The sequence below is a fragment of the Martes martes genome, assembly GCF_963455335.1.
Source record: "Martes martes genome assembly, chromosome: 1".
Lineage (NCBI taxonomy): Eukaryota > Metazoa > Chordata > Mammalia > Carnivora > Mustelidae > Martes > Martes martes.
In genome coordinates, this window is record NC_137888.1 from 200438068 (window position 1) to 200463217 (window position 25150).

General features: G+C 37.8%; 1 protein-coding gene across 5 annotated transcripts in view; it reads left to right on the plus strand.

Annotated features, from left to right (window-relative positions):
• Positions 1–25150, plus strand: part of SETD2 (SET domain containing 2, histone lysine methyltransferase) — a 123727-nt gene that overhangs the window by 64366 nt on the left and 34211 nt on the right. For 3 of the 5 annotated variants that reach the window (XR_013968339.1, XR_013968340.1, XR_013968341.1), the window contains exons 13-14: positions 19737–19785; positions 22624–22722. Coding sequence is in view for 2 of the 5 variants with exons in the window: in XM_080829243.1 (XP_080685369.1) it covers positions 19737–19785; positions 22624–22807 (233 nt within the window). In the remaining 3 variants the exon portion in view is untranslated. Of the gene's footprint in view, positions 1–19736; positions 19786–22623; positions 22808–25150 lie in introns of those variants that run through there. The other 2 variants (XM_080829243.1, XM_080829242.1) reach the window with 1 other exon arrangement.

Sequence of the window (25150 nt, forward strand, 5' to 3'; positions counted from 1 at the left end):
ATTACAGGATGTGCATTTCTCCTTATAAAGAGATCTGGGTAGTTATAATTATACCTGGATTAGATGATTTAGGGGCAACATTCTGTATATGCAATAAGTTGGACTATTCTTTTTTTTTTTTTTTTTTTTTCAAATTTATTTGACAGCACAAGCAGGGGGAGCAGAAGGCAGAGGGAGAGAGAGAAGCACGCTCCCCACTGAGCAGAGAACCCAGCACTGGGCTCGATCCCAGGGCTCTGGGATCATGACCTAAGCTGAAGACAGATGCTCAACAGACTGAGCCACCCAGGTGCCCCAAGTTGCACTATTCTTAATGATACTTTTTTTTTTTTTTAAAGATTTTATATATTTGAGAGAGAGAGAAGTCACAAGGAGTGGAGAGGGTTTGAGGGAGAAGAAGATTCCCTGCTGAGCAGGGAGCCCGATGCAGGGCTTGATCCCTACCCTGGGATCATGACCTGAGCTGAAGGCAGACAATTTACTGACTGAGCCACCCAGGCGCCCTTAATGATATCCTTACTCCTTTTTTATTCATATTTATCTCAAGACATTACCTTTAATTCAACAAATGTATTATTTGCCTGGAAAGTTAAGCATTAAACTCTTTGTAGAAAGTTTAAATAAAACACAGAGTTACCCAGCTGAAAAGTTTTGAGTTACTACTGGAATTTTGTTCTGTAACAAATACTGTATGTGGAATCTGCTATGCAACATTTCAAAATGAAATTATGTGCCCTGGATTTCTGTAATAAATTTCAGAATCCTTCATTGAGGTTATTCTGTATCCATAAGGATCAATATTATCCTTTTTTTAATTTGCCCCTAAAGAATTGCCCCTAAAGAACATGGTTTTTGATACTACTTCATTGAAATTTTTTTGTAAGTATCAGACTTGGTAAAAGATCAACCTGGTCTAAAACTTATTAGTAGTCCCTTTTGTTATTATCAGATAAATCCTTTCATCTAAATCAGGGGTTGGCCACATCTGCCCTTCTGCTTGTTTTTGTAAAATTTTTTGGGAACGGAGCCGCACTCATTTTCATATTGTATATGGCTGCTTTTGCACTGCGGGGTTAGAGTTGAGTAGTTGCTTCAGAGACTGAATGGCCAACAAAGCCTGAGATATTTACTGTCTTGTCCTTTACAGAAAGTTTGCCAATAAGTGATCTAAACGGTAAAGTTCAGAGCCTGGCTGCTTGAAACATTGTGATTTAAAGAAAAAAAAAAGTTTATTTATTTATTTGACAGAGAGAGGGTGAGAGCACACAAGCAGGAGGAGAGGGAGAAGCAGGCTTCCCGCTAGCAGGGAGCCTGATGTGGGGCTTGATCCCAGAACAAAGGCAGGTGCTTAACTGATGAGCCACCCAGGCGCCCCAAAACATTCTGATTTTTGAGTGAAGTCATTTTGACAGTTTATCCTTTGAGATGACGTCTTAATTCTGTTTCCCTAAAGACATAATGATCATGTTTCTATACCTCATGAAGTATTTTTTTAAAAAAGTCTTGACTCTTTTTAGGAAAAGTTACTTTAAATGATTTGGATGTAAGACTGAGAAATGGGAGAGGATATATATAATAGAACTGGGCCAAGAGACCTTTAAAGAATATTGTTTTTCCCTGAGGACCATGATCAGGTTAGTTGGAAACTTAAGGGACTTTCTGAGTATAGATAAGTTGGTGTAATCTAATCTTATATGTAACCATAATAAAAATGTATAGATTTTCCTTCTTAATATTGTTAACTTTTACTTGTGTAATTTCAGACTTACAGGAAAACTGTAAGAATCCTATTCTGTGTATTCTGCATGGTATATACATTCTAGGGACAAATGCAGAAAAAAGTCAGCTAAAAATTCCTCTATCCCTTTACCCAGATTCCCCAGTGTCAACATTTTACCAAATTTGCGTCATCATTTTCTCTTAATTTTTTTTTAACTTTAAGGAATAAGTTACAGATATGATGCCCATTGCCCCCAGATATTTTAGTGTATATTTTGTAAAAAACAAGGACATTTTTCTTTATGATTGCAGTATATTTATCAAAACCAGCAAAATACAGTGACTTAATACTATTATCTGATGAGCAGATCTCATTCAGATTTTGCCAGTTGTATACCTAATGTGAAAAAAAGGAAAAAAGTTCCGATCCAGAATCTGAGCTAAAGCGTTACATTGAGTTGTATCTCTTTAGTAGCCTTTAATCTGGAATAGTTCCTCGGTCTTTCTTTGCCTTTTATAAGCTTCAGATTTTTAAAATATTTTTGAATTTTTTAGAATATTCCTCAGCTTGGGCTTATCTGAAGTTTTCTTTTGGATTCAGGTCATACATTTTGTGAGGAGTATTAAATTGTGTCACATGATGTTGATTTGTCCCACTATTGGCATCGTCAGCTTTGATCACTTTGTTAAGGTGGTGTCTGCCAGGTTTTCCCAGTGTAAAGTTACTTTCTTCTCCTTATAATTAAAAAGTATCATAGAGAAACACCTTTGGAAGTATGTAAATATTCTGTTTTTTATCAAATTTATTCATTAGTTTCAACGTCTGGTGAATTTGCCTGAATCACTTAAAACTATGATGGTTGCCAAGTGGTGATTTTCTAACCCATCTTTACTTTAACTTCTGTATGTTTTGGTTGACCCTCTTGTAAGCAAGAGCTTTTCCTGCTCTCCCATGTGGTTCTTACTTGTTGATTAATTTAAGTTTACATTCATGGATTCTTGTTTATTTGTTTTGTGTGTGTGTGTTGCTGTTTTAATTTTCTATTAAACATTATTCCAAAAGCATTACTTTACCCTGTATCTTACTGATAATAAGGAATCACATCAGCATTAGAAAAACTAGGAAGAAAGATAAATATGGATAATTAAACTTATATGAAGAAAGAAAATTATAACAAAGGACTGAGAGCTTTACACATTTAGTTAAATATGAGATTATAATTTAAAAAGTGGATCTCAGGGCGCCTGGGTGGCTCAGTGGGTTGAAGCCTCTGCCTTCGGCTCAGGTCATGATCCCAGAGTCCTGGGATCGAGCCCCATATCGGGCTCTCTGCTCCACGGGGAGCCTGCTTCCTCCTCTCTCTGCCTGCCTCTCTGCCTACTTGTGATCTCTGTCTGTCAAATAAATAAATAAAATCTTTAAAAAAAAAATAAATAAAAAGTGGATCTCAGAGCAAACTTTTTTTGTTCAGTTAATTTGCAAGGGGGGCGGTGCTCAGACTCACAACACTGAGATCGAGACCTCAGCTGAGATTGAGAGTTGGATGTTTAACTGATTCAGCCACTCAGGCACCCCTGTTCATTAATTTTTAACAACAAAACTACACTGATTTTTCAAGAAGGAAACCCCTTAAAAAAATTTTTTTTTATTTTAAAAATAGGCCTGTGTTCAGCTATAGGTATTTTCCCCCAAACTGTGATCACATTTATTTTGACTTGGGAAGAAAATACCACTTGATGGCATGTAATGCAAAATTTAAAGGTTTTCTTTTAAACATCTTTTTTTTTTTTTTTAAGATTTTTTTTTATTTATTTGTCAGAGAGAGATCACAAAGTAGGCAAAGGATGGCAGGGGGGGAAGCAGGCTCCCTGCTGAGCAGAGCCCAATTCTAGGACCCTGAGATCATGACCTGAGCCAAAGGCAGAGGCTTAATCCACTGAGCCACCCAGGTGCCCCAACTTTTAAACATTTTAATACAGAATTTTAAAAAAACTATTAATGGAGAGTAGATGAAGAACATTAAGTGCGTCATGCTAATTACCAGCCAGCTACTGGTGTTTCTTCCCTAGTTTTCTTAAGGAAAACTTAAATTGGGTCTTCAGCAGAATGATCCTTAAATATACATTATAAGCAAATTGAGAGCTTTTGTTTACATAGCTTTTAGATTTTGCTTCTCCCAATTTTATTCTGAAACTCAGTTTTAATCCAAACCATAATTACCGTATTAGCTTTTTAATATTCTCTGTTGTATGCAGTTCAGCAAAGCAGTAGTATACCATTAGGCTCTGTTCACCCAGAATTTAGGAAGAACAGAATTGGTCACAACCATGTAAAAACAAATCTCAGGGCACCAGTCTGGCTCAGTCAGTGGAGCATGCAAATCTCAATCTCAGGATCATGAGTTCAAGCCCCATAATAGGTATGGAGCTGGTGGCTTCTTTACCCCCAGGGCCATCCTTCACCTTAAAGGCAAGAATAACACTAATTTCTTCCCAGACTGCTCCTCTTCCTCTTCAAGCTTCTTCTGAGTCTCCTCAAAAACGAGATTTGCTTTAAATCTACCAACTGCAGATCTGGTTGGAGCAACCTCAATTTGATGAGTTCTACAAGAACTGGCAGCTTCAGGGAAACCCATCTTGTAGAGTGTGACAGCCACAGCTCCTCTGATACCCAAGTTATGCTGCAGAGCCTCATGGATTCTTGTTTTATACAGTGAATTGTGACCCATTAATTTCATTATGTATTTGTTTAAATTGTCCTCGTTTGGCCAGTGTGAGACCCTTTAAATTATCTTCTGTGTGATTTTGATATGTCGCCATTAGTTTTTTTAATCTGGTACAGTATGTCTTTCCAGGCTTATCATATATCTTCCCTTACCCAGCCCTGGCATTGGCCATTTGTCCAAGAAGCTCAGGTTCCTGTAATGGAAAATGATATTTAGAAACCAAGATTTGGGCTTTAGATGAAGAAGTCTTTGTTACTGGGGCATGGCTTGTAGGAGCTGTCAGCAGACTGTAAATATATCCGTATATAAATATATACACGTGTATTTATAGATCCATGCATATATGTATGTATATATTTACATGTATATATGTATGTGTGTTTTTCTATATATGAGTAAATGTGTGAACATGTACTTGAAATTTCCTTGTCTTTCCTTCTGTTAGTCTGAGACCACACCCTCTTCTGAATCATTTGTTTTCCCTGTGCCTCTTACTGATCATTCTTATTCTGCCTTCCCTTAGAAGGTGATATTTCGGGGTGCCTGGGTGGCCCAGTTGGTTAAGCGTCTGCCTTTGTTTCAGGTCATGATTCTAAGGTCCTGGAATCGAGCCCCACATGGAGTTCCCTGCTCAGCGGAGAGCCTGCTTTTCCCTTGCCAAGCTCTGCCTGCCTCTCTGCCTACTTGTGCTCTCTCTCTCTTGTCAAATAAATAAATAAAATTAATTTTAAAAAAACTGGTATTTATTGGAGCACCTGAGATTTCTTTTGTTCTGTATGTTAAATAGGTCACATTGTCTCCTCTTAGCCATTTTTAATTCAAGCTCCTGTCATTTCTTGCTAGAATGGTTATAACAGCCTCCTGTTACATTCTTTCCCTCTTCATGTTATCCTTCATTAAACTTCGATGTTATCTTTTTAAAAACGCAGATGTGATCAGTAGGAACCTCTTGTAGCATCACAGAGACTTCTATTAATTATAGAGCCTTTAGTGTATGGCTTGGGAGGTACTTCTGTGTTTATCTAACTTTTGTGCCCAGCAGTGTTTCTTACACATTCAGTGCATGAGTCACATCAGGCTGTTCATACATACTCACCCTTCCATGTCCTTGTATATGCTGTTCTTTTTGCTTGGAATATCATCTCTTTTCTTTCTTTCCTTTTTAAAATTGTCCTTTATCTGGAGTTGCAGTTCATCTCTTGTGATGCTTTGTCCTTTCCTGTGTGTCTGTACTACTAAAATTAGTTGTTCAGATGCTTATTCCCCTCACTGGACCTTGACATCTTCCAGGGCTGGGACCATTTCTTGATTTTTAGAGTAAGGGTTACTTTTATTATGGTATCTTTAAGTAGTGGTTATAATAATACCTCTTAATAATAGTGAATGACTACTATATGCCCCCTACTTTTTTTTCTTTTGGAACTGCATATCTGTTCATGTCACTGTCCCATTTAAAGCTTTTAAACGGTTCCTCATTACACTGTTCCAGTGAAATCCATTTTTCTTACAGGGCTTGTATACCATGGCATAGTTATTCATTTGTGCCATATCACCTCAAGCCATTCTGACCCACCAGTGGTTCTGTGCTACTAATGTTCATACACACACAAATACATTCGCTCAGTTGTGAAAACACTGTCTTTTTATATACATATATATATATTTTTAAAGATTTTATTTATTTATTTGACAGAGATCACAGGTAGGCAGAGAGGCAGGCAGAGAGAGAGGAAGGGAAGCAGGCTCCCCGCTGAGCAGAGAGCCCGATGCGGGGCTTGATCCCAGGACCCTGGGATCATGACCTGAGCCGAAGGCAGAGGCTTTAACCCACTGAGCCACCCAGGCGCCCCGAAAACACTGTCTTTTGTTTAGATGTCTCTTGTTAAAGTTTCATCCTTTACCCCCAGAAAGCCATTCTCATTCCTCTAAGACAGATTATTCTGCCCTGTCTATATACGCTCTCATAACATCTTTTCCAGCCATAGCATGTAACATTTAATGCTTGTACAGAGTGTGAGGGCAGAGAACACTTCTGTCTTGTTCACTCAGGTCTCCCCAGGGTACTGTGAGAGCCTGATATGTCCTTCGGCACTTCATAAATCTTTAAATGAAGACGTGAGGAGGGTCAGTCTTTTACCATGGTATCACGCTGCTTATTGAATCCATGGTTTGTGTATTTTACTTGATAGGTGATCAGAAAACATTTGCTTGAGTGTTATGTGATTTTTATAACCCTGTGAAGTAAATGGTGCTGTTTTTATGCCCACAAGATTGTGACTTATCTTTTGAGTGACAGAGCTGAAAATTGACTCAAGTCTTCTGATTTAAATCCCATATTCTTTCCATTCCTTTTCCTGTTTCAGTAAGTAGTGATTTCTATATCCTTGCTAGGCAATTCACATAATTATGTATCTTTGGTGAATACTTCAGATTTCTCTTAATCTGCTTCTGATTTAGAAACTGTAATAAGTTCAAATTCATTCTGAAATCATAGAAACTACCATTTTAGTGTTTTGTTCAATATCTTTTTCTTCTCAGTGCTGCAGAGATTGTCAATCTGTGATCTATGATTGAACTTCAGGATTTTCAGGACCCCAGAAATTATAGGCAAAGCTGGGATTTTGTGGGGCAGGGGCTCATAAATATGAGCAGCTTCTCAAACAGGGATGTGTGTATGTGTGAGTTTGGAAAGAATGAGCTGTGGTCCCAAAAGTATTTTCTAGATAGATGATTTGGGCACCAAGGGAGGGGGGATTCCTACTCTTAACTGCAGTGCTGGGTTGACAGCCTACTCCTTTTTAAATTTTTTTAAAAAGTTTTTAATTTTAACTCCAGATTGTCCTCTGTAGTTAAGAGTCTGTTTCTTGGTCTGTCTCTCTCTTCCCCCCACTTTTTTCTCCTTTGCTCATTTGTTTGTTTCTTAAATTCCACATATAAATGAAATACCGTATTTATCTTTCTCTGACTAGCTTATTTTGCTTAGCATTATACTCTAGCTCCATTCATGTTGTTGCAAACGGCAAGATTTTGGGGTTTTTTTATGGCTGAATAGTATTCTATTGTATATACACCCTACATCTTCTTTATCCGTTCATCTATTGATCGACGTGGGCTGCTTCCATAATTGTAAACATAGAGGTGATATATCCCTTCAAACTAGTGTTTTTGTATTCTTTGGGTAATACCCAGTAGTGCAATTGCTGGATTGTAGGGTAGTTCCATTTTTAACTTTCTAAGGAAGCTCTATACCGTCTCCACAGTGGCTGTGACAGTTTGCATTCTTACCAACAGTGCAGGAGGGTTCCTATTTTCCCATATCCTTCCCAACACTCATTTCTTTCTTTCTTTTCTTTTCTTTTTTTTTTTAAGGCTTTATTTATTTGAGAAAGAGAGCATGAGTGGGAGGCACAGGGTATGTGAGAAGCAGACTCCCTGCTGAGCAGAGAGCCCCACGTGGGGCTTGATCCCAGGACTCTGAGATCATGACCTGAGCTGAAGGCAGACACTTAACTGACTGAGCCACCCAGGTGCCCCACCAACACGCATTTCTTGTGTTTTTTATTTTAGCCATTCTGACAGGTGTGAGGTGATACCTCATTGTGGTTTTGATTTGCATTTCCCTGATGATGAGTAATGTCTTTGGAGAAATGTCTGTTCATGTCTTCTGCCCCTTTTTAAACTTTTTAAAAAGATTTTATTTATTTATTTGACAGAGCGAGAGAGCACAAGCAAGGCAGAGTGGCAGGCAAAGGGAGAGGGAGAAGCAGGCTCCCCACTGAGGAGAGAGCCTGACATGGGTTTGATCCCAGGACCCTGGGATCATGACCCGAGCTGAAGGCAATCGCTTAACCAGCTGAGCCACCCAGATGCCCCTGCCCATTTTTAAACTTGATTATTTGTTTTTGTGGTGTTGAGTTATATAAATTCTTAATATATTTTGGATACTAACCCTTTAATGGATGTGTCATTTGCAAATATCTTCTTCCATTCCATAGGTTGCCTTTTAGTTTTGTTGATTATTTCCTTCACTGTGCAGTTTTTTGTTTTGATGAAGTCCCAATAGTTAATTTTTGCTTTTGTTTCCCTTGCCTCAGGAGAGGACCTATTTAGAAAAGTGTTGCTATGACTAGTGTCAGAGAAATTGCCTGTGTTTTCCTCTAGAATTTTTATGGTTTCAGGTCTTACATTTAGGTCCTTAATCCATTTTGAATTTATCTTTGTGTATGGTGTAACCAGGGGTCCAGTTTGAATACTTTGCATTTAACTGTCTGGTTCTCTCGATACCATTTGCTGGAGAGGCTATCTTTTTCCCATTGTGTATTCTTTCCTCCTTTGTTAAAAATTAATCAACCATATAAATGTGGGCTTATTTCTGGGGTTTCTTTTCTATTTTATTGATCTGTGTGCCTGTTTTTGTGCCAATACCATACTGTTTTGATTACTACAGACTTGTAATGTAACTTGAAATCTGGAATTGTGATACTTCCAGCTTTGTTTCCCTCCCCCCGCCCCAAAATTGTTTTGGCTATTCAGAGTCTTCTTTGGTTCCATACAAATTTTAGGATTGTTCTAGTTCTGTGAAAAATGTTGCTGGCATTTTGATAAAGACTACATTAAATCTGTAGATTGCTTTTGGTAGTATGGACATTTTAATGCACTGAACCATGCAGGCACTGCTGGGAGTATGGACATTTTAACAGTATTTGTTCTTTCAGCCCGTGAGCATGAAATACCTACTTGTTTGTGTTGTCTTCAATATCTTTCATGGATGTTTTACAGTTTTCAGAGTACAGGTCTTTTACCTCCTTGGTTATTAAGTTTATTCCTGGGTATTTTATTCTCTTCGGTGCAATTATAAATGGGATTACTTTATTAATTTCTCTTTCCATTGCTTCGTTATTGGTATATAAAAATGCTGTAGATTTCTGTATGTTGATTTTATATCCTGTAGCCTTACTGAATTCATTTATCATTCTAGTAGTATTTTTGGTGGAGTATTTAAGGTTTTCTATATATAGTACCATGTCATCTGTGGATAGTGAAAGTTTTATGTCTGCCTCACTAATTCGGATGCATTTTATTCCTTACTCTTGTCTGATTGCTGAGGCTGAGACTTCTACTACTGTGTTAAATAATGGCCACATACTCTTCACTGCAGTGCTGCATTGACCAGTGCAGCTCAGAACTCTAAGCAGTCATTTGGAGGGCTATGGTGATTTTTAGGTTTTAATTAGAAAAATTACAGAAGAGGTAGTTAAATTTGAAAGGTGTAAGGAAAAATCTTAGATTTGGAATTAATTTGCCTGGAAAACAGAACTCTGAAATTGAGAAACATTTAATCACCATGACCTTGATTATTCTTAAGTGATTATTTATCAGTGTGGAAACACTTATTTTTCTATACACATATTTGCTATTGGGCTAGAGAGGCCTTGAAAACAGGAACTTGTCTCTGCTGTTCACCTTGTGCTGTAGTATTTAGTGTAAACACAGCACATTTAGGTGTATGTTGAATAAAACCAAGCATTATTAGGATAGATTCTTTGAATCAGAGTCAAGCTGGGTAAGGCTGGAGAAGAAGGAGGACCTGGGGGGACAAGTTTAAAGTGAACGGCAGTGACCTAGGAGGGCTTTTAAGGTACGGCACTTGCTGAAGAGCAGCATTTAGAAGTTGTTTTGAGAGTCTTCAGTTTCTTTCTTTTTTTTTTTTTTAATTTATTTATTTGACAGAGATCATAAATAGGCAGAGAGAGAGGAAGGGAAGCAGGCTCCCCGTTGAGCAGAGAGCCCGATGCAGGGCTCCATCCCAGGGCCCTGGGATCATGACCTGAACCGAAGGCAGAGGCTTTTAACCTACTGAGCCACCCAGGCGCCCCAGAGACTTCAGTTTCTTAGGCCTCTCTGCCTGAGACCTCACAATGCTCAGATGCTGTTCTTTACCATGAGCACAGCCATAATGTGCCAAGAGTCTTTTGGTACTTTATTGAGGGCTTCTTCTGAGGCATATTACCTTTTTCTCTTCTCATTTAAAATTTTAAATAGGCTATTCCTGTACATGATACAAAGTTCAAAAAGCATACAAATAAAATGTTTTTTGCTCCTGGCCCTTCCCCCTGTCTTGTTCCCTGAAGGCAGCCAACACAACCAACTTCTTGTGTAACCTTCCAGAGATAATTTGTGCATGCTGTGTGCATGTATTTAGTCTTTTTTTTTTTTTTAAAGCTGGCAGCACTATTGAGCTCCTTGTTTTTTATTTAATACATTATGAAGTTTGTTTTATACACCAGGTTTTAAAGAATTTAGTTTTCATAGCTGTGTGGTACTTTATTGTAAAGATACGGCGTAATCAGTCTCCTGTTAATCATATTTATCCGTGCCCTACTTTGGCCATTGTGATTGATTCCTTTCTTTAGCTTAATGTGGAACTTTCATATAGGTCATTCAGACACATTCACATATGCACGTGTTTGGAATATACGTGTTGGATAGTTTACTAAAAGTGGTATATCTGAGTCCTGGTTTGTGTTATCTGTAGTTAATAGTTATTTCCAAATTGATTTTTATAGTTACACCAATTTAACTCTAATCAGTAATGTATATGCATAAGGGTGCATATTTTACTACACCCTGGCCAACCCAAGTATTGTCTAACTTTACCTTGGATGGACTGATAGACAGAAATAGAATATTATTGTAGTTTTAATTTGCATGTCTCTTATGCATGAAGTGTTGAGTATCTTTGTATTTCTGTTTCCTGTTTTAAGAACTGTGACCATATGTTTTGCCCATTTGTCTGAGGGGGTGAAAACTGAAATTCAGTCTTACATCTTTCATTTCATGGGAGCACAGTTGTCTGAAGTTAGAAGAGTATCTTCAGGGGTTTCAGAGAATAAATAAAATTATTCTCTACTCCACTTTTTCTTCACTCTCCCTTCTTCTGCCCCTCTTGTGTGTGTGATTTTATGAAATCTCCAGACATTTGTGTTCTCCTCTAAATTTTCTTTGTAGTCAGACCTCAAGATCTCTGTGACCTAATGGAGATCCCTCTGCTACCATTCGTAATACAGTTTGTGAGGTAAAACCACAGACTCTTAAATGCTGTACAAGGACATGATGATAGGAGTTAACAGTTCTTCCTTCTGTTAAAGAAAGCTATATTGGTTATAGAGCCATTATCACTGAAAGTTTTTCACAGAATTTGTGCTGATTTGTACCCTGGCTCCTTTTTCCCAAGAGCTAGTGTACATAGCAGCAGTATTTGTCCACTAATGTTTTTTTCTTTGTTTGGGCCTTAGGGTGGCGTAGGGCCATAAACATGTTTTATGTTCATTTTTTAAATTGTTGTTGTTGAGAAAATGGATTTTTAGTCTTTATTTTCTATCTATCTATTTATTTGAGAGAGCCCGCACAAGCAGGGGCAGGGACAGAGGGAGAGAGAGAATCCTAAGCAGACTGCCCGCTGAGCATGGAGCCCAGCACAGGGTTCGATCCCACAACTCCAAGGTCTCAACCTGAGCCAAAACTAAGAGTCAGATGCTTAACTGACTGAGCCACCCAGGCACCCTGATTTTTAATCTTTAAACTAGTGTATAGAATTATGAATCAGATTCCATGACACGGTCATAACTTCTTACCCAAAGTTGTATGTTTCTTGTTGTATGTTTCTCTAAGTTCTTACCTCTTTTTCTAAATTTGCAGTGTTCAGTAAATCCAGATAAATATTTGGTATGTTTGCTTCATGAAGGCCTTAAAATCCTGGTATATGGTGGGTTTGTTTGTTTTTTTTCCCTTAACTGACATATAATGTAGTATTTGTTTCAGGGGTACAAGTCTGTGATTCATCAGCCTTATACAATTCACAGCACTCACCATAGCACATACCCTCCCCAATGTCCATCACCCAGCCACCCCATTCTTCCCACCCCTCTCCACTCTAGCAACCCTCAGTTTGTTTCCTGAGATTAAGAGTCTCTTATGATTTGTCTCCCTCTCTGGTTTTGTCTTGTTTCATTTTTTCCTCTCTTCCCCTATGATCCTCTGCTTTGTTTCTCAGATGCCACATATTAGTGAGATCATATGATAATTGTCTTTCTCTGATTGACTTATTTCGCTCAGCATAATATTCTCTAGTTCCATCCCTGTTGTTGCAAATGGCAAGATTTCAATTTTTGATGGCTGCATAATCTTCTATTGTATATATATATACACACCACATCTTTATCCATTCGTCGATGGACATCTAGGCTTTTCGCATAGTTTGGCTGTTGTGGACATTGTAGCTATAAACATTAGGGTACACGTGCCCCTTCGGATCACTACATTTGTACCTTGGGGTAAATACCCAGTAGTGAAGTTGCTGGATCGTAGGGTAGCCTATCCTCAGCTTTTTGAGGAACCTCCATACTGTTTTTCAGAGTGACTGCACCAGCTTGCATTCCTACCAACAGTTGTAGGAGAGTTCCCTTTTCTCCATATCCTTGCCAACATCTGTCGTTTCCTGACTTGTTAATTTTAGCCATTCTGACTGGTGTGAGGTGGTATCTCATTGTGGTTTTGATTTTTATTTCCCTGATGCCAAGTGATGTTAAGGACTATTTCATGTGTTTGTTGGCCATTTGGATGTTTTCTTTGCAGTATTGCCTGTTCACGTGTTATGCCCATTTCTTGATTGGATTATTTGTTCTTTGGGTATTGAGTGTGATAAGTTATCTGTATATTTTGGATACTACTAGCCCTTTATCTGATAGGTCATTTGCAAATACCTTCTCCCATTCTGTCAGTTGTCTTTTGGTTTTGTTGACTGTTTCCTTTGTTGTGTAAAAAATTTTGCCCTTTATCTTGATGAAGTCCCAGTAGTTCATTTTTGCTCTTGCTTCCCTTGCATTTGGCCATGTGCCTAGGAAGAAGTTTCTGTGGCTGAGGTTGAAGAGGTTTCTGCCTGTGTTCTCTTTGAGAATTTTGGTGGATTCCTATCTCAATCCATTTTGAGTCTGTTTTTGTGTGTGGTGTAAGAAAATGGTCCAGTTTCATTCTTCTGCATATGGTTGTCCAATTTTCCCAACACCATTTGTTGAAGGGACTGTCTTTTTTCCATTGGACATCCTTTCCTACTTTGTCAAAGATAAGTTGACCAGGGGCGCCTGGGTGGCTCAGTGGGTTAAAGCCTCTGCCTTCGGCTCAGGTCATGATCCCAGGGTACTGGGATCGAGCCCCACATTGGGCTCTCTGCTCAGCGGGGAGTCTGCTTACCGCCCCCCCTCTCTGACTGCCTCTCTGCCTACTTGTGATCTCTGTCTGTCAAATAAATAATCTTTTTTTTTTCTTTTTCTAAAAAAACTGTAAGTTGACCATAGTGTTGAGGGTTTATTTCTGGGCTCTCTATTCTGTTCCATTGATCTGTGTGTCTGTTTTTGGCCTGTACCATACTGTCTTGAGGATTACATCTTTGTAATAGAACTTGAAGTCCAGAATTGTGATGCCACCAGCTTTGCTTTTCTTTTTCAACATTCCTGTGGCTACTCAGGGTCTTTTTTGGTTCCGTACAAATTTTAGGATTATTTGTTCCATTTCTGTGAGAAAAGTTGATGGTATTTTGATAGGGATTGCATTAACTGTGTAGATTGCTCTAGGTCTACACATTTTCACAATATTTGTTCTTCCAATCCATGAGTATGGAACGTTTTCCATTTCTTTGTGTCTTCCTCAATTTCTTTCATGAGTATTCTGTAATTTTCTGAGTACAGATTCTTCCCCTGTTTGGTTAGATTTATTCCTTTGCATCTTTTGGTTTTGTGTGCAATTGTAAATGGGATTGTCTCCTCTTCTTTTGTCCTCTTGTTGGTGTATAGAAATGCAGCTGATTTCTGTGCGTTGACTTGATATCCTGCCACTCGATGGGGTTTTTTGAAATCATTTTCATTCATTTACCTTGGAAAAGCTGCTCTCTCACATGTAATTAAATACACAAGTCCACATTCACATATATGTACACACAGATACACAAATATATGGTGTTCTGTCAGTATCTTAATCTTCAGTTTCAAGATTGCTTAGAGAAACAAACATTATGACAAAAAACATTAATTGATGAGCTGAACACTAAAAAATTGTCATCTAAACATCCCATCTCTGTTAACATTAGCATCTGTCTTTGTCTGAAGTGTTGTCTTTCTTAGCTAAAGTCTCACTGTTATAAAAATTGGGCAATGCAGTACAAATGTAGTGTAGAGCTGTTACAAAATAAAAATGCATTGATTTCACAAAGTCAGTGAAAATGATAATAAAGAAGTTGGAAAGAAAATATACAAGGGTATGAGTGTACTAGAAGCATTTCCAAAAAGAGTAATGAGAGGATTCTGAGAGACTGGGGAATAGAATGTTGCATCATGTTATCAGGCATTATTTGGAAAAAGTATATCAAAACACACAAGTGGTGGTCTTAACTTTTTGAGGAAGAATTAGTGATGTTTTTTCTGATGTGTTGATTTGAGGATTACAAAGAAATTTTAGTGAGTTGGTGAATTTGCACAGTCTGTAAACAAGGATAAGTGGATTCCTATAATAACGGCCTTTTCTTTTTGGTTTTTATTTAGTGTAATGTTTTCAGGATTCATCTGTGTTGTAGCATTTATCAGTACTTAATTCCATTTTATAGCTGAATAATACTCCCTTGTATAGATATTTTTTAAACCATTTTGTTATCCATTTGTTAGCTGATGGACATTTGTGTTGTTTCTACTTTTTTGAATGTTAGGAATACAGTTATTGTGAATATTTATGTGCAAACTTTTGTGTGAATACTGGTTTCCATTTCTCTTGGGTATGTATCTAGGTGAGGATTTTTTGAACCATGGTAACTCCATATTTAACGTTTGAGGCACTGCCAGGCCCTTTTCCATGATAGCTGTACCATTTTACATTCCTGTCAGTGGCATATAAGGTTTTCAATTTCTCTGCATCCTCACTATTTCATTAGCATAATATCCTTGGGGTTCATTCATGTTGTCATAAATGGCAAGATTTCTTTTTTTCTCATGACTGAATAATATCACGTCATATACTTGTACAGTACTTCTTCTCCATTCATCTGTTGATGGACACTTAGGTTGTTTCCATATCTTGGCTAGTGTGAGTGATGCTGCCATGAATATGGGAGTGCAGCTCTCTTGGAGATCCTGTTTTCATTCTCTTTGGATGTATGCTCAGAAGTGGGATGGCTGGCAAGTGTTTATTAAAAAATAGAGAACCTACTATATGAATTAGGTATAAAGACCTTCCACCTTTAAATTTTATTTTCTTTCAAGTCAACCTTAGCAGTGTAAGAGTATATGAGAATGCAGTTAAAGGACATGGCACACAGTAAAAGAATTGTCAGCCACCATTGTTAGCCTGTGAACCTCTTAGTGGCTGTTCCTAGGTATCTCCAGTATTTAAAAATAGTGGACTCTTGATAATGTGCTTTTAACACCTAGTTTCTACCTAAATACTTGTTATATAAATGGGCATACCAGATTTCCATGAATAACCATCAAAGAACTTGTACTGTCTTTGTCTCTACAAATTAAAAACAACTCCACACATATTTACATACTTTTATAAAGGGATATTGGATGCATTGCTTGTGCATGAGCTTATCAGTGATTCAGTGTTTATCAAATAATTTCTGAAGATTGATTTTGAGCCTTTGAAGAGGAATGATTAATTGACCAAGGGTGGGCTGTTCTAAGCATTGATGAGAATTCAAAATGTTGCAGAGGCACAGGTATTAATCTGATCCTGGAAGTACAACCCCACAAACACGTTTGTAGTTATATGTAAGGCCCGCAAAGAGCATTCTTGCCAGGGATGAGAGAATGAAGGTATAGATGTAGTGATTTTTAAAAAGCAATCTGTGTAATACTTTGAAGTTATTTAGCACTTTGTGGTGATTTCTGCAAATTATGAGTAGAATTTCACTTACTGGTCCATTGAACAAGTAGTTGAGTGTTGCCTATGTGTCAGACATTTTCTTGGTGCTAGAGATACAGCAGAGTAAGACAGTCTTAGCCCTTAAGAATTACAGCTTTGAGGGACACCTGGGTGGCTCATTTGGTTGAGCCTTTGGCTCAGGTCATGATCCCAGAGGCCTGGGATTGAGTCCCACATAGGGCTCCTTGCTTGGCAGGGAGCCTGCTTCTCCCTCTTCCTCTGCCTGCCACTCCCCTTGCTCTTGCACACACACTCTCTCTCTGACAAATAAATAAATAAAATCTTTTTAAAAATATCACTTTAAAAAAATAAGAATTATAGCTTTGAGTGCATGTGAGTGTGTGTTACTTAGGAGAAGCACCTAGATACCAAAGAAATAAAACAGCATGATAGGTAAAGAATATTAGGTAGGGTGGGGAACCAGATTCTTTTAGGTCCCTCTGAGGGCAGGGATAGTCCCAAAACCCAGGCCTCCTGACTCACAATTGAGTGTTCTTTCATAATATGCCAGTCTCTTGAGTAGAATCTTTAACAGAGGAAAGTGGTTTTACGTGGAGGGTTAATGTGAGTGAAGCCAACTCAGATAAACATTTTTCGGCAGTGGCCTGCAGGTGTATGACATTATTCCAGCTCCATATCATGTAAGCTAAACTTACTGCTGTTTATCCACAAGATAGAATGATTTTAAGAAATATTACAGTAATCTTCACATGACTGCTTCCTTTTCAGGTTGCATTATTGTGGGACTTTGGAAAAATTCAGGGCCTTGAAGTAGATAATCTGAGTTTCCAGTTTAAATTTTATACACAGCTTTAACTATATGAAGAGGAGGATCAAGTTAGTAGCTCCTAAGTGCTTGAGTGCATGTTGATTTAACTTGTTCCCCGTAGTATTAGGCACAGAGTAAAAAAGTCAGTAGCTTTTGGTCACACGTCAGTAATAATCATCCATTTTGTGAACTTCGGAATACATTTTCTACTTAGCATTTGCTCTAAACTTGAGGTCTGTGTGATAAATTGCTCTAAATGCTTGTAATGAACACTTGTAATGCCCGAGACCTGAGGCAAAAGGAAATACTGCGTAATTCTTAGTTGACACAGACATGCGTGTCTGTATCTAAGCACCCTTTATGAATGAACATGTTGCCTTCTGGAGTGCTTAGATTTACAGAGTACCGAATGCAACATTCAGTTTCAAGCCTTTAAAAATTAATAGAATACCTGTTTTTTCTTATAGTGTTGGGTAGGTGCTGATAGGTGGCATTCTTACATTTTCCCCAAGTTTGGTAACCTCCTGGGGGTGGACAGAAGAGTCAGAACTAAGAGTGTCCGCTTTGTCCTTACTGTATTTATCCCTGATTCATTGTTACCCACAGCTAGACAGTGACAGCTGGACAACTCCAGGCATTCCTCCACGGAGTCATCCCTCCGTGGCTTTGAGCTGAGGACAGCTATACACAGTTTGTTCTGTCAAATTCTCCCTTGTGAGGAGGAATGACTGAAGGCTGCTAGGAGAAGCTGGTAGTTCAGTGGTTCTCAACCTTCTACATGTAGGCATCAGAATCCTGTGGAGAGCTTCAAAAATAATAATAATAATAATAATGTAGATGCCTGGAACTCATGCCTGGATAATAATAATAATAATAATAATAATGATGATGATGATGATGATGATGTAGTAGATGCCTGGAACTCATGCCCGGAATTTCAGATTTTATTTGTCTGGCACAGTATTTCTAAGAAAGTTTCCTGGAGTGGCCTAATTGTGCAGCCAGAGGTGAGAATCACGGCTCTAGTGGAAGTCCTCCATAGGAAAGAGGGGTTGGGGGAATAGAGGATGCAGCCTGCGTTGTATGCTCAAGTCCTGAAGTGGTACTCCTTCCTAGATAATGCTGACTGTCCGCCATATCCTGTGTCATCTCATACAGAAGATAACATTGCTGTGAGTCATACTGTCTGATAGCATCATAACCTTGGTCAGGTTGCTTAGTTTTTTAAGTGGGTTTTCTCATTTGTAAAGTGGAGATAATAGTACTTACCTCATAGAGGTGTTTTGAAGCTCAAAAAAGATAATGTGTTTGAAATGCTTTATATGATAACCTGACACACAGGATAGGTACACATCTAATCATGGCAGTCATCATCTTTATTAGGTAATTTGTCAGCATGCATGGAGTGTTGAAGGATTTTTCCTGAAAAATCTGTGTTCATTTTCCTAAAAAATCTGTGTGGTCTGTATTTATCATCTTCAGTTGCAACTGAATATTCAGTCTCGACCCTTCCTCAGTTGTGTGGTATTGGATTATTTCTTACTTTCCACAAATACTGCTAGAACCAATAATCATGTGGAAAGAGTAGTTCTTTGATTTTCTTGGAGTACAATTGCTAAAAAATTGGAATTACCAAGTCATATGGGTATGGTCAGTAATATGAGATTCCTCTAAAGGGAGAGTATCATGTGATGTACCATTGAGAATGTGTGGATTTGCTATTTGCCCACTGACAAGGTGACTGGATAAGGAAATGTTGAGCTGCTTGTTGACTAGAACAGCGAGGGATTGTCAGGGAACAGAACATGTTCTAAGCCTTAGATTCCTACATCAAGAAAAGGTATTCAGGGCTTAAAAACTTAGTTTACATTTGTCAGGAACAATTTTGGTATGCTATTAGATGCTGTTTCAAGAGCAACAATGATATAATGCTTTTTTTTTTTTTAAATAACAACAGTATGAAGTGAAATATTACAATTGGCCATTAGCCAAATAGGTTTTGCATTTATAGAAAAATATGAACAACACGCATTGTCTTGAACACATACAGTTTTTCTGAGGTGTTCTTGGGTAGCTAACTAATTACTAACCCTTCTTCCCTTAAGTAGGAATGGCAAGTGAGGGGTTAGAGTTGTTCTTAGGAATATTCTCAGTAAAGCAACTATGGATGACTTCATTTTATATGCAGAAAGCATATAGATATGAAGATTATCAGGAAGTATATTCCAGAAATATAATGTCCCAGTTACTTACTTTGCTACTTGGCTAATGAGATCATATAAGCCTCTTGGTAGATGTTTAAAAAACAAAATGAAACATACATATACATAATAAATGTTTGTGTGTATGATATGTGTAGCTTATATGCTACAAATTTTTACTTGTTTTTAAGTGACCAGTATCCTTGTTTAAAGCTAGATGTAAGTCAAATTTTGGAGAGTAATTAAATACCAGCCTGTTCCTATTTCTTTGTCACCATGTGAAATCAGTCAGCTTCAACACAATCACCACTTCCACTCCAAACTAACAACCCTTCTTTTGGTTTATTTTTGCAGGAGGTATATCGAATTCCAAAGAAAAGTCAAACTGAAAAGGAGAACACAAGTAGGTATTCAGAGGTACTCTGTGTATATGGCTTTACAAATACTCTTTTGGAAATATGCAGAGGTAAATGATAAGAACTTCAGCTATTTTGTTTTTGAAACCGGATAGTATGTAATTAGGTAAATGAGAGATTTGGTGTAAAAGTTTGGAAACTTGCCTTTTTATTCTTTCTTAGTGAATTTTTGCCAAAGGAGATGTCCCTTTATACTGCCTGTGCTGTTGCTTTCCTTGAAGTCATGGCTTTTAGTTGCTTTTCTTTCATTTATTTGTTCCTCTAGAGCAGGCATTGTTAGACCTGTATTCCTGAATATCTTTGTAAGTCTTTACCTGTAGATGTTTATATGCAGAATCCTTTATTTATATTAATTTTTCTGGTGAAAATTGAAAACTTTCATCAGATTCTCAGGAAGACAGTGATCCCTTACAAGGTTAAGAATCATTATTACAGGGGTGCCTGACAGGTTAGTTCAGTAGAACGTATGACTTTTGATCTCAGGGTTGTAGGTTCGAGCCCTTCATTGGGTTACTTAAAAATTACTTTAAAATCTTGGAAAAAAAAGAAAAAAGATTCATTGTTACAGAAAAGATAACAGGCCATGGTAGTCTGGTTTCTGGGTTTTACCACTTGGTTATTTCCCAATATGCTTCTTTAAAGATGAAAGCAGTAGAGTTATCGTGGCTGTTTATCTCTTGAGCCCGCCAGTATTGACCCAACATAAACAGAGTGAAGGAGCCAGTGTGATCATATTTTTGGCTTTTTCCCTTCTTGTTTTCTTTTTTTGTTTTGTGTTGTTTTTGGTCTTTTTTCTGTATTTTTAGCATGAAGAACTTTTTATCATTTTAATCTTACTGGTTAAATAATCTTACAGGTTAAAGCCCTGTGAGGTGTACTTTGCATCATTGTGGGGGTTTTATTTTTGTTTTGAATATTTTTAACTCTGTTGGTTTAGTTTCTTTTTAGCCAGACATCGTGCTTAAGGCTACAGAGAATTTCTCCCATAAGAAAGAAGGCAGGGTTGAGTAGTGCTGGTTGGCAAAACCAGTGGCACTGTAAACTTGGTCATCAGAGCCTAGCTTCTCTGGGTTCAGTGAGTTGAAATCATTAGCAAGATGGGCAAAACTTAAATATCCGTGAGGGTTTACCCCCAATATTTTGCAGATATCTAGTCTGATGTGCCCTCTGAGAGATGCTTTCTGAAAATTGTCTATAATCGATGACTAATCTTTTCAGGATGCCACGTTTTGTGTGCCAACTTTACTCTCCGTCACATATGTGCCCCCCGATCAGTCTCAGGCATTTTATAGGAAATACTTATAATTAAAGCCTGGCTTCTGTATTACCCCTCAATGTCAAGCAATTAAAGAGCTTAGAACTTTTAAAATTCCCAAGAACCGTAAAATATTTGGGGAAATATGTAGTCTAGCTTTACTTTCCTTTTATAATGAAAAAAAATCAGCCAGAATAAATGAAACAATTTCTCTACCTCACATATTCTAGGATGCAGAGTCAGAATATGAACTGTTAGTACAATTCCTTTTCTTACTTTACCAGGATATAGTGAAGAAATAGCTGCATTTTAAGGAAGTTAATACCAGCCCAAAGAACCTTGTTTTAAGAAGGAAATAGAGTAGTCATGGGCAGACCCAGAAGTAATTAGATAGTAGTACTTCCCAAAAGGATGTTGTGCTCTAATACCCTGTGAGCTGCAACAGTTGTTCTAATTATATAGCGTTTTCTACCAGTGTGTGGAGGTGAGTTCTGTTCTCACTGACAAATGCTCATACATGGCCACTGATTAACCATTTTTGCAAATAAATGGAGCTTTGGGCTCACCAACAGAAGAACTATAAGAATGGCGGATATAAACCTAATCCTGCCACTAGGGAAGAAAACAAGTAATAGCATGTTTTTCTGAGGTGAGAAAAAGAAAAAAACAGTTAATGTTTATTGTGAATCTGCTTTGTGCTGTGAGAGATATTTTATAAGAAATTCTCTTAAGAAGAGAGCCATCTGATTAGTCAGGGTGGCAGTGCTAACAAAGCAGCAGCATGTAGTACCAGTTAATTTATATTGAAATAGTCAGTGGTGGGATTTAGACTTTGAAGGGGGATAAGAAGGTAGGAGGTGAGGTCAGTGAAAAGTAATACACAACTTTTAGGAGCAGTAACAGTGGAATTGGGTGAGGACCACTCTAGGTAAAGAAGCTGAGTAGAAAAGGTTAATAGTATTATCCTTCAGTTGGAAAATGGCATTTTTGGGGGGGAAGATGTAGCTCTCTGGCTTGGATAACGTCCTGATTTATCACCTGTCTTCATCTGTGTTTGAAATATTTTCCTTTTGAAATGGTAGTTGTTTAAAAAAAAAAAAATTGTCTAATTCCCCCGCCCCCAACACACACCTTTTTTTTTTAATTGAAGAGATTTTTTCCCTTCGAGGTTTTTATGCTTAACATGCCAGGCTGCTCTTCCATAAACTATGCAGAGTTACAGGGGCAGTAGAAGGCTTTTACATTTTGAACTGCAAGCAGACTTCCCTGTTAAAGGTAATGGGAACATTTTGCATGCGTGTATTCCACAGAACTTGTTAGAAATGTTGAAGGCTTGGACTGAGAGTTTTGTTGGGGAAGGTGGAAAAGTGAATTCATGGCAGAGGCTTTCAGGATGTAGAGTGCGTGCACACACACAGCACCTTCTGTCTCATCCAAATTCCAGATGGGCTTTTGAGGGAGGAGAGTTTATAGACCCATTTGTTGGATAGAAATTGTATTATACAGTTGACATGCTATCATGATGGAGAAGAGTCTGCCAAGTAAATTTTTAAAAACCCTTTTCCCTTAGTAACTGAACGAGGAAGGGATGCTGTTGGCTTCAGAGATCAAACAGCTGCCCCAAAGACTCCTAACAGGTCAAGAGAGAGAGACCCAGACAAGCAAACTCAAAATAAAGAGAAAAGGAAACGAAGGGGCTCTCTCTCACCACCTTCTTCTGCCTATGAGCGGGGAACAAAAAGGCCAGATGACAGGTAAGTGGCCTGTGTGAGTTACTCTCTTTTCTGAGCCAGTCAAAAAGTTCCCAAGTCAATACTTCTGATTTTGGGCACCAAGGGGTTTTGGAGTAAATATGTTCTCTTGATGAGTGAGTATAAAACTTTACTGAAAAATATTGAAATAGAGTTTCTTTTGACAGTGAAGACTAGGTTTCTACTTGATAACATTTAAATGCTATTTGAGGAGCCAAAGATTTGTTCTTTAAAGGGGAGTAGAGATTGGTTGGAGATAACTCTTTAAAGATAATGGTAGCTCTTCTAAAGCCAGAACTTTGTTTTCTAATGAATCTTGTGCGGATCAGTCAAAATGCTGATTGATCCCTGTGTCAGAGGCTGTCTTTGCCATGCTTGTAGAAAAACAAGCCACATGGTGACCCACTGGGTACTGGAAAACATTTATTCCAGAGAAGTTTTTTTTTAAATTAAATTCATTTTTGGGGGTGCCTCGGTGGCTCAGTTGGTTAAGCATCTGGTTTCAGCTCAGGTCATGGTTCAAGGTCCTGGGATCCAATCCTGCTCAGCGGGGAGTCTGCTTCTCCCTCTCCCTCTGCCCCTCCCGCTGCTTATGTGCTCCCTCCCTCTCTCTCTTTCAAATAAGTAAAAAAACTTTTAAAAATAAAACTAAATTTATTTTTTGAAAACATGAAGTATTGCATTCATATAATGCAGTTGCCAGAATTTTTTATTTGGGATTGTCAGAGTTTGTAATAGTAAATTCATCTTTTTTTTTTTTTAATTTATTTGACAGACAGAGATCACAAGTAGGCAGAGAGGCAGGCAGAGAGAGAGGGGGAAGCAGGCTCCCCGCTGAGCAGAGACCCCAATGTGGGGCTCAATCCCAGGACCCTGGGATCATGACCTGAGCCGAAGGCAGAGGCTTTAGCCCACTGAGCCACCCAGGCGCCCCTCATCATGATTTTAATTTGCATTACCCTAATAACTAAATAGATTGACCATCTTGTCATATATTTATTGGTCATCCCTGTTTCCTCTTCTGTGAAGTGTCTTTTAATAGGTGCTGTTTGTTTAGTTTTTATCTTTTTGAGTTTAGGATTTATTTTTTAGGGGTTCTTTATATTCTAAATATAATTCTGCTTTGGTAATAATCTTTGCAAATATTTTTTCCCAGTCTGCGACTTATATTTTGACTCCTTTGTCAAAATATATAATAAATTCTATGTATCTTCTGATACATAGAATTTATTAATTATGGTGTAATTGACTACATCACGTGTATGTTTCCTTCATGGTTAGTGCTGTGTTTTAGAAATTCTTCCCTGTCCTTGAGGTGATGATACTCTCTTCTTTTCTTGTGCTTAATTTATTGGGAATTAATTTTTGTATATGTTGTGAGGTGGGGATATGGTTTCATTTTTTTCTAAGTGAATACCCAATTGTCTGTGCACCATTTACTTGAAAGCCTGTCCTTTCTCCTTGATCTGCAACACTGTCTCTCTCTAATAAGCTTTTATATGTGGGAGGATCTGTTTTGGGGCTCATAATGTGACTGTAGCTTATATTAAGTCTTGATAGCAAGTAGGGCAAACCCCTGCTTGATCTTCTGGGATGTCATCTCTTTTCTGAGACTTGTTCTCCTTAGGATCTGCTTGTCAGATTTCTCCTACTCTCTCCACCCCGCACCCCCATCAAGGTGATTCTGAGGAGACCTGACATCTTTAACAGTTTTTTGAGTATTCCTGTTCCTATATTCAAACGGAGTATTCAGATATGTTCTGTCTAGTTAGGTCTTCTTTAATATTTTTAAATATTGAGTTTTTTGTTAATCTCCTTATTTGTTTATAGTTTCCTGCAGAAAGACTTAGGTATCTTGGTATATTCATTTCTGAGAACCTTAATTTTTGGTTACATTTTCAGCTTGTTGCTGGTGTGTAGATGCGCAGTTGACTTTTGTTATATTGACCTCATGTTTGGTGACCACATAGAAACTCAACGATATTTCAAAAGTATAGGGGTTTTTCCCTTTTTCTTTTTGTATTTGTCAACAATCCCCATCATATAAATTTTTGTTTTTCCTTTCTAGTCCTTTCGCCTTGCTCTTGCTATTTTGCTAGCAGTGCCTCCAGTACAAATTATAGAATAACAGTGTTTTGTTTTTTGGGGGGAGGGGGTAATTGATTTCTAGTCATGTTTTATTTTCTTCCACTTTTTTGGGCTTATTATATATTTTTTATAAATTTTTAATTGGAATAATTGAGATTTTTTAGCTCATTAATTTTCAGCATTTTTCTCTTCAAAGTAAAGTGTTGAAGGATTTAAATTTCTCCGTAAGTACTATTTGAACTACTCTTTTGATAGCAC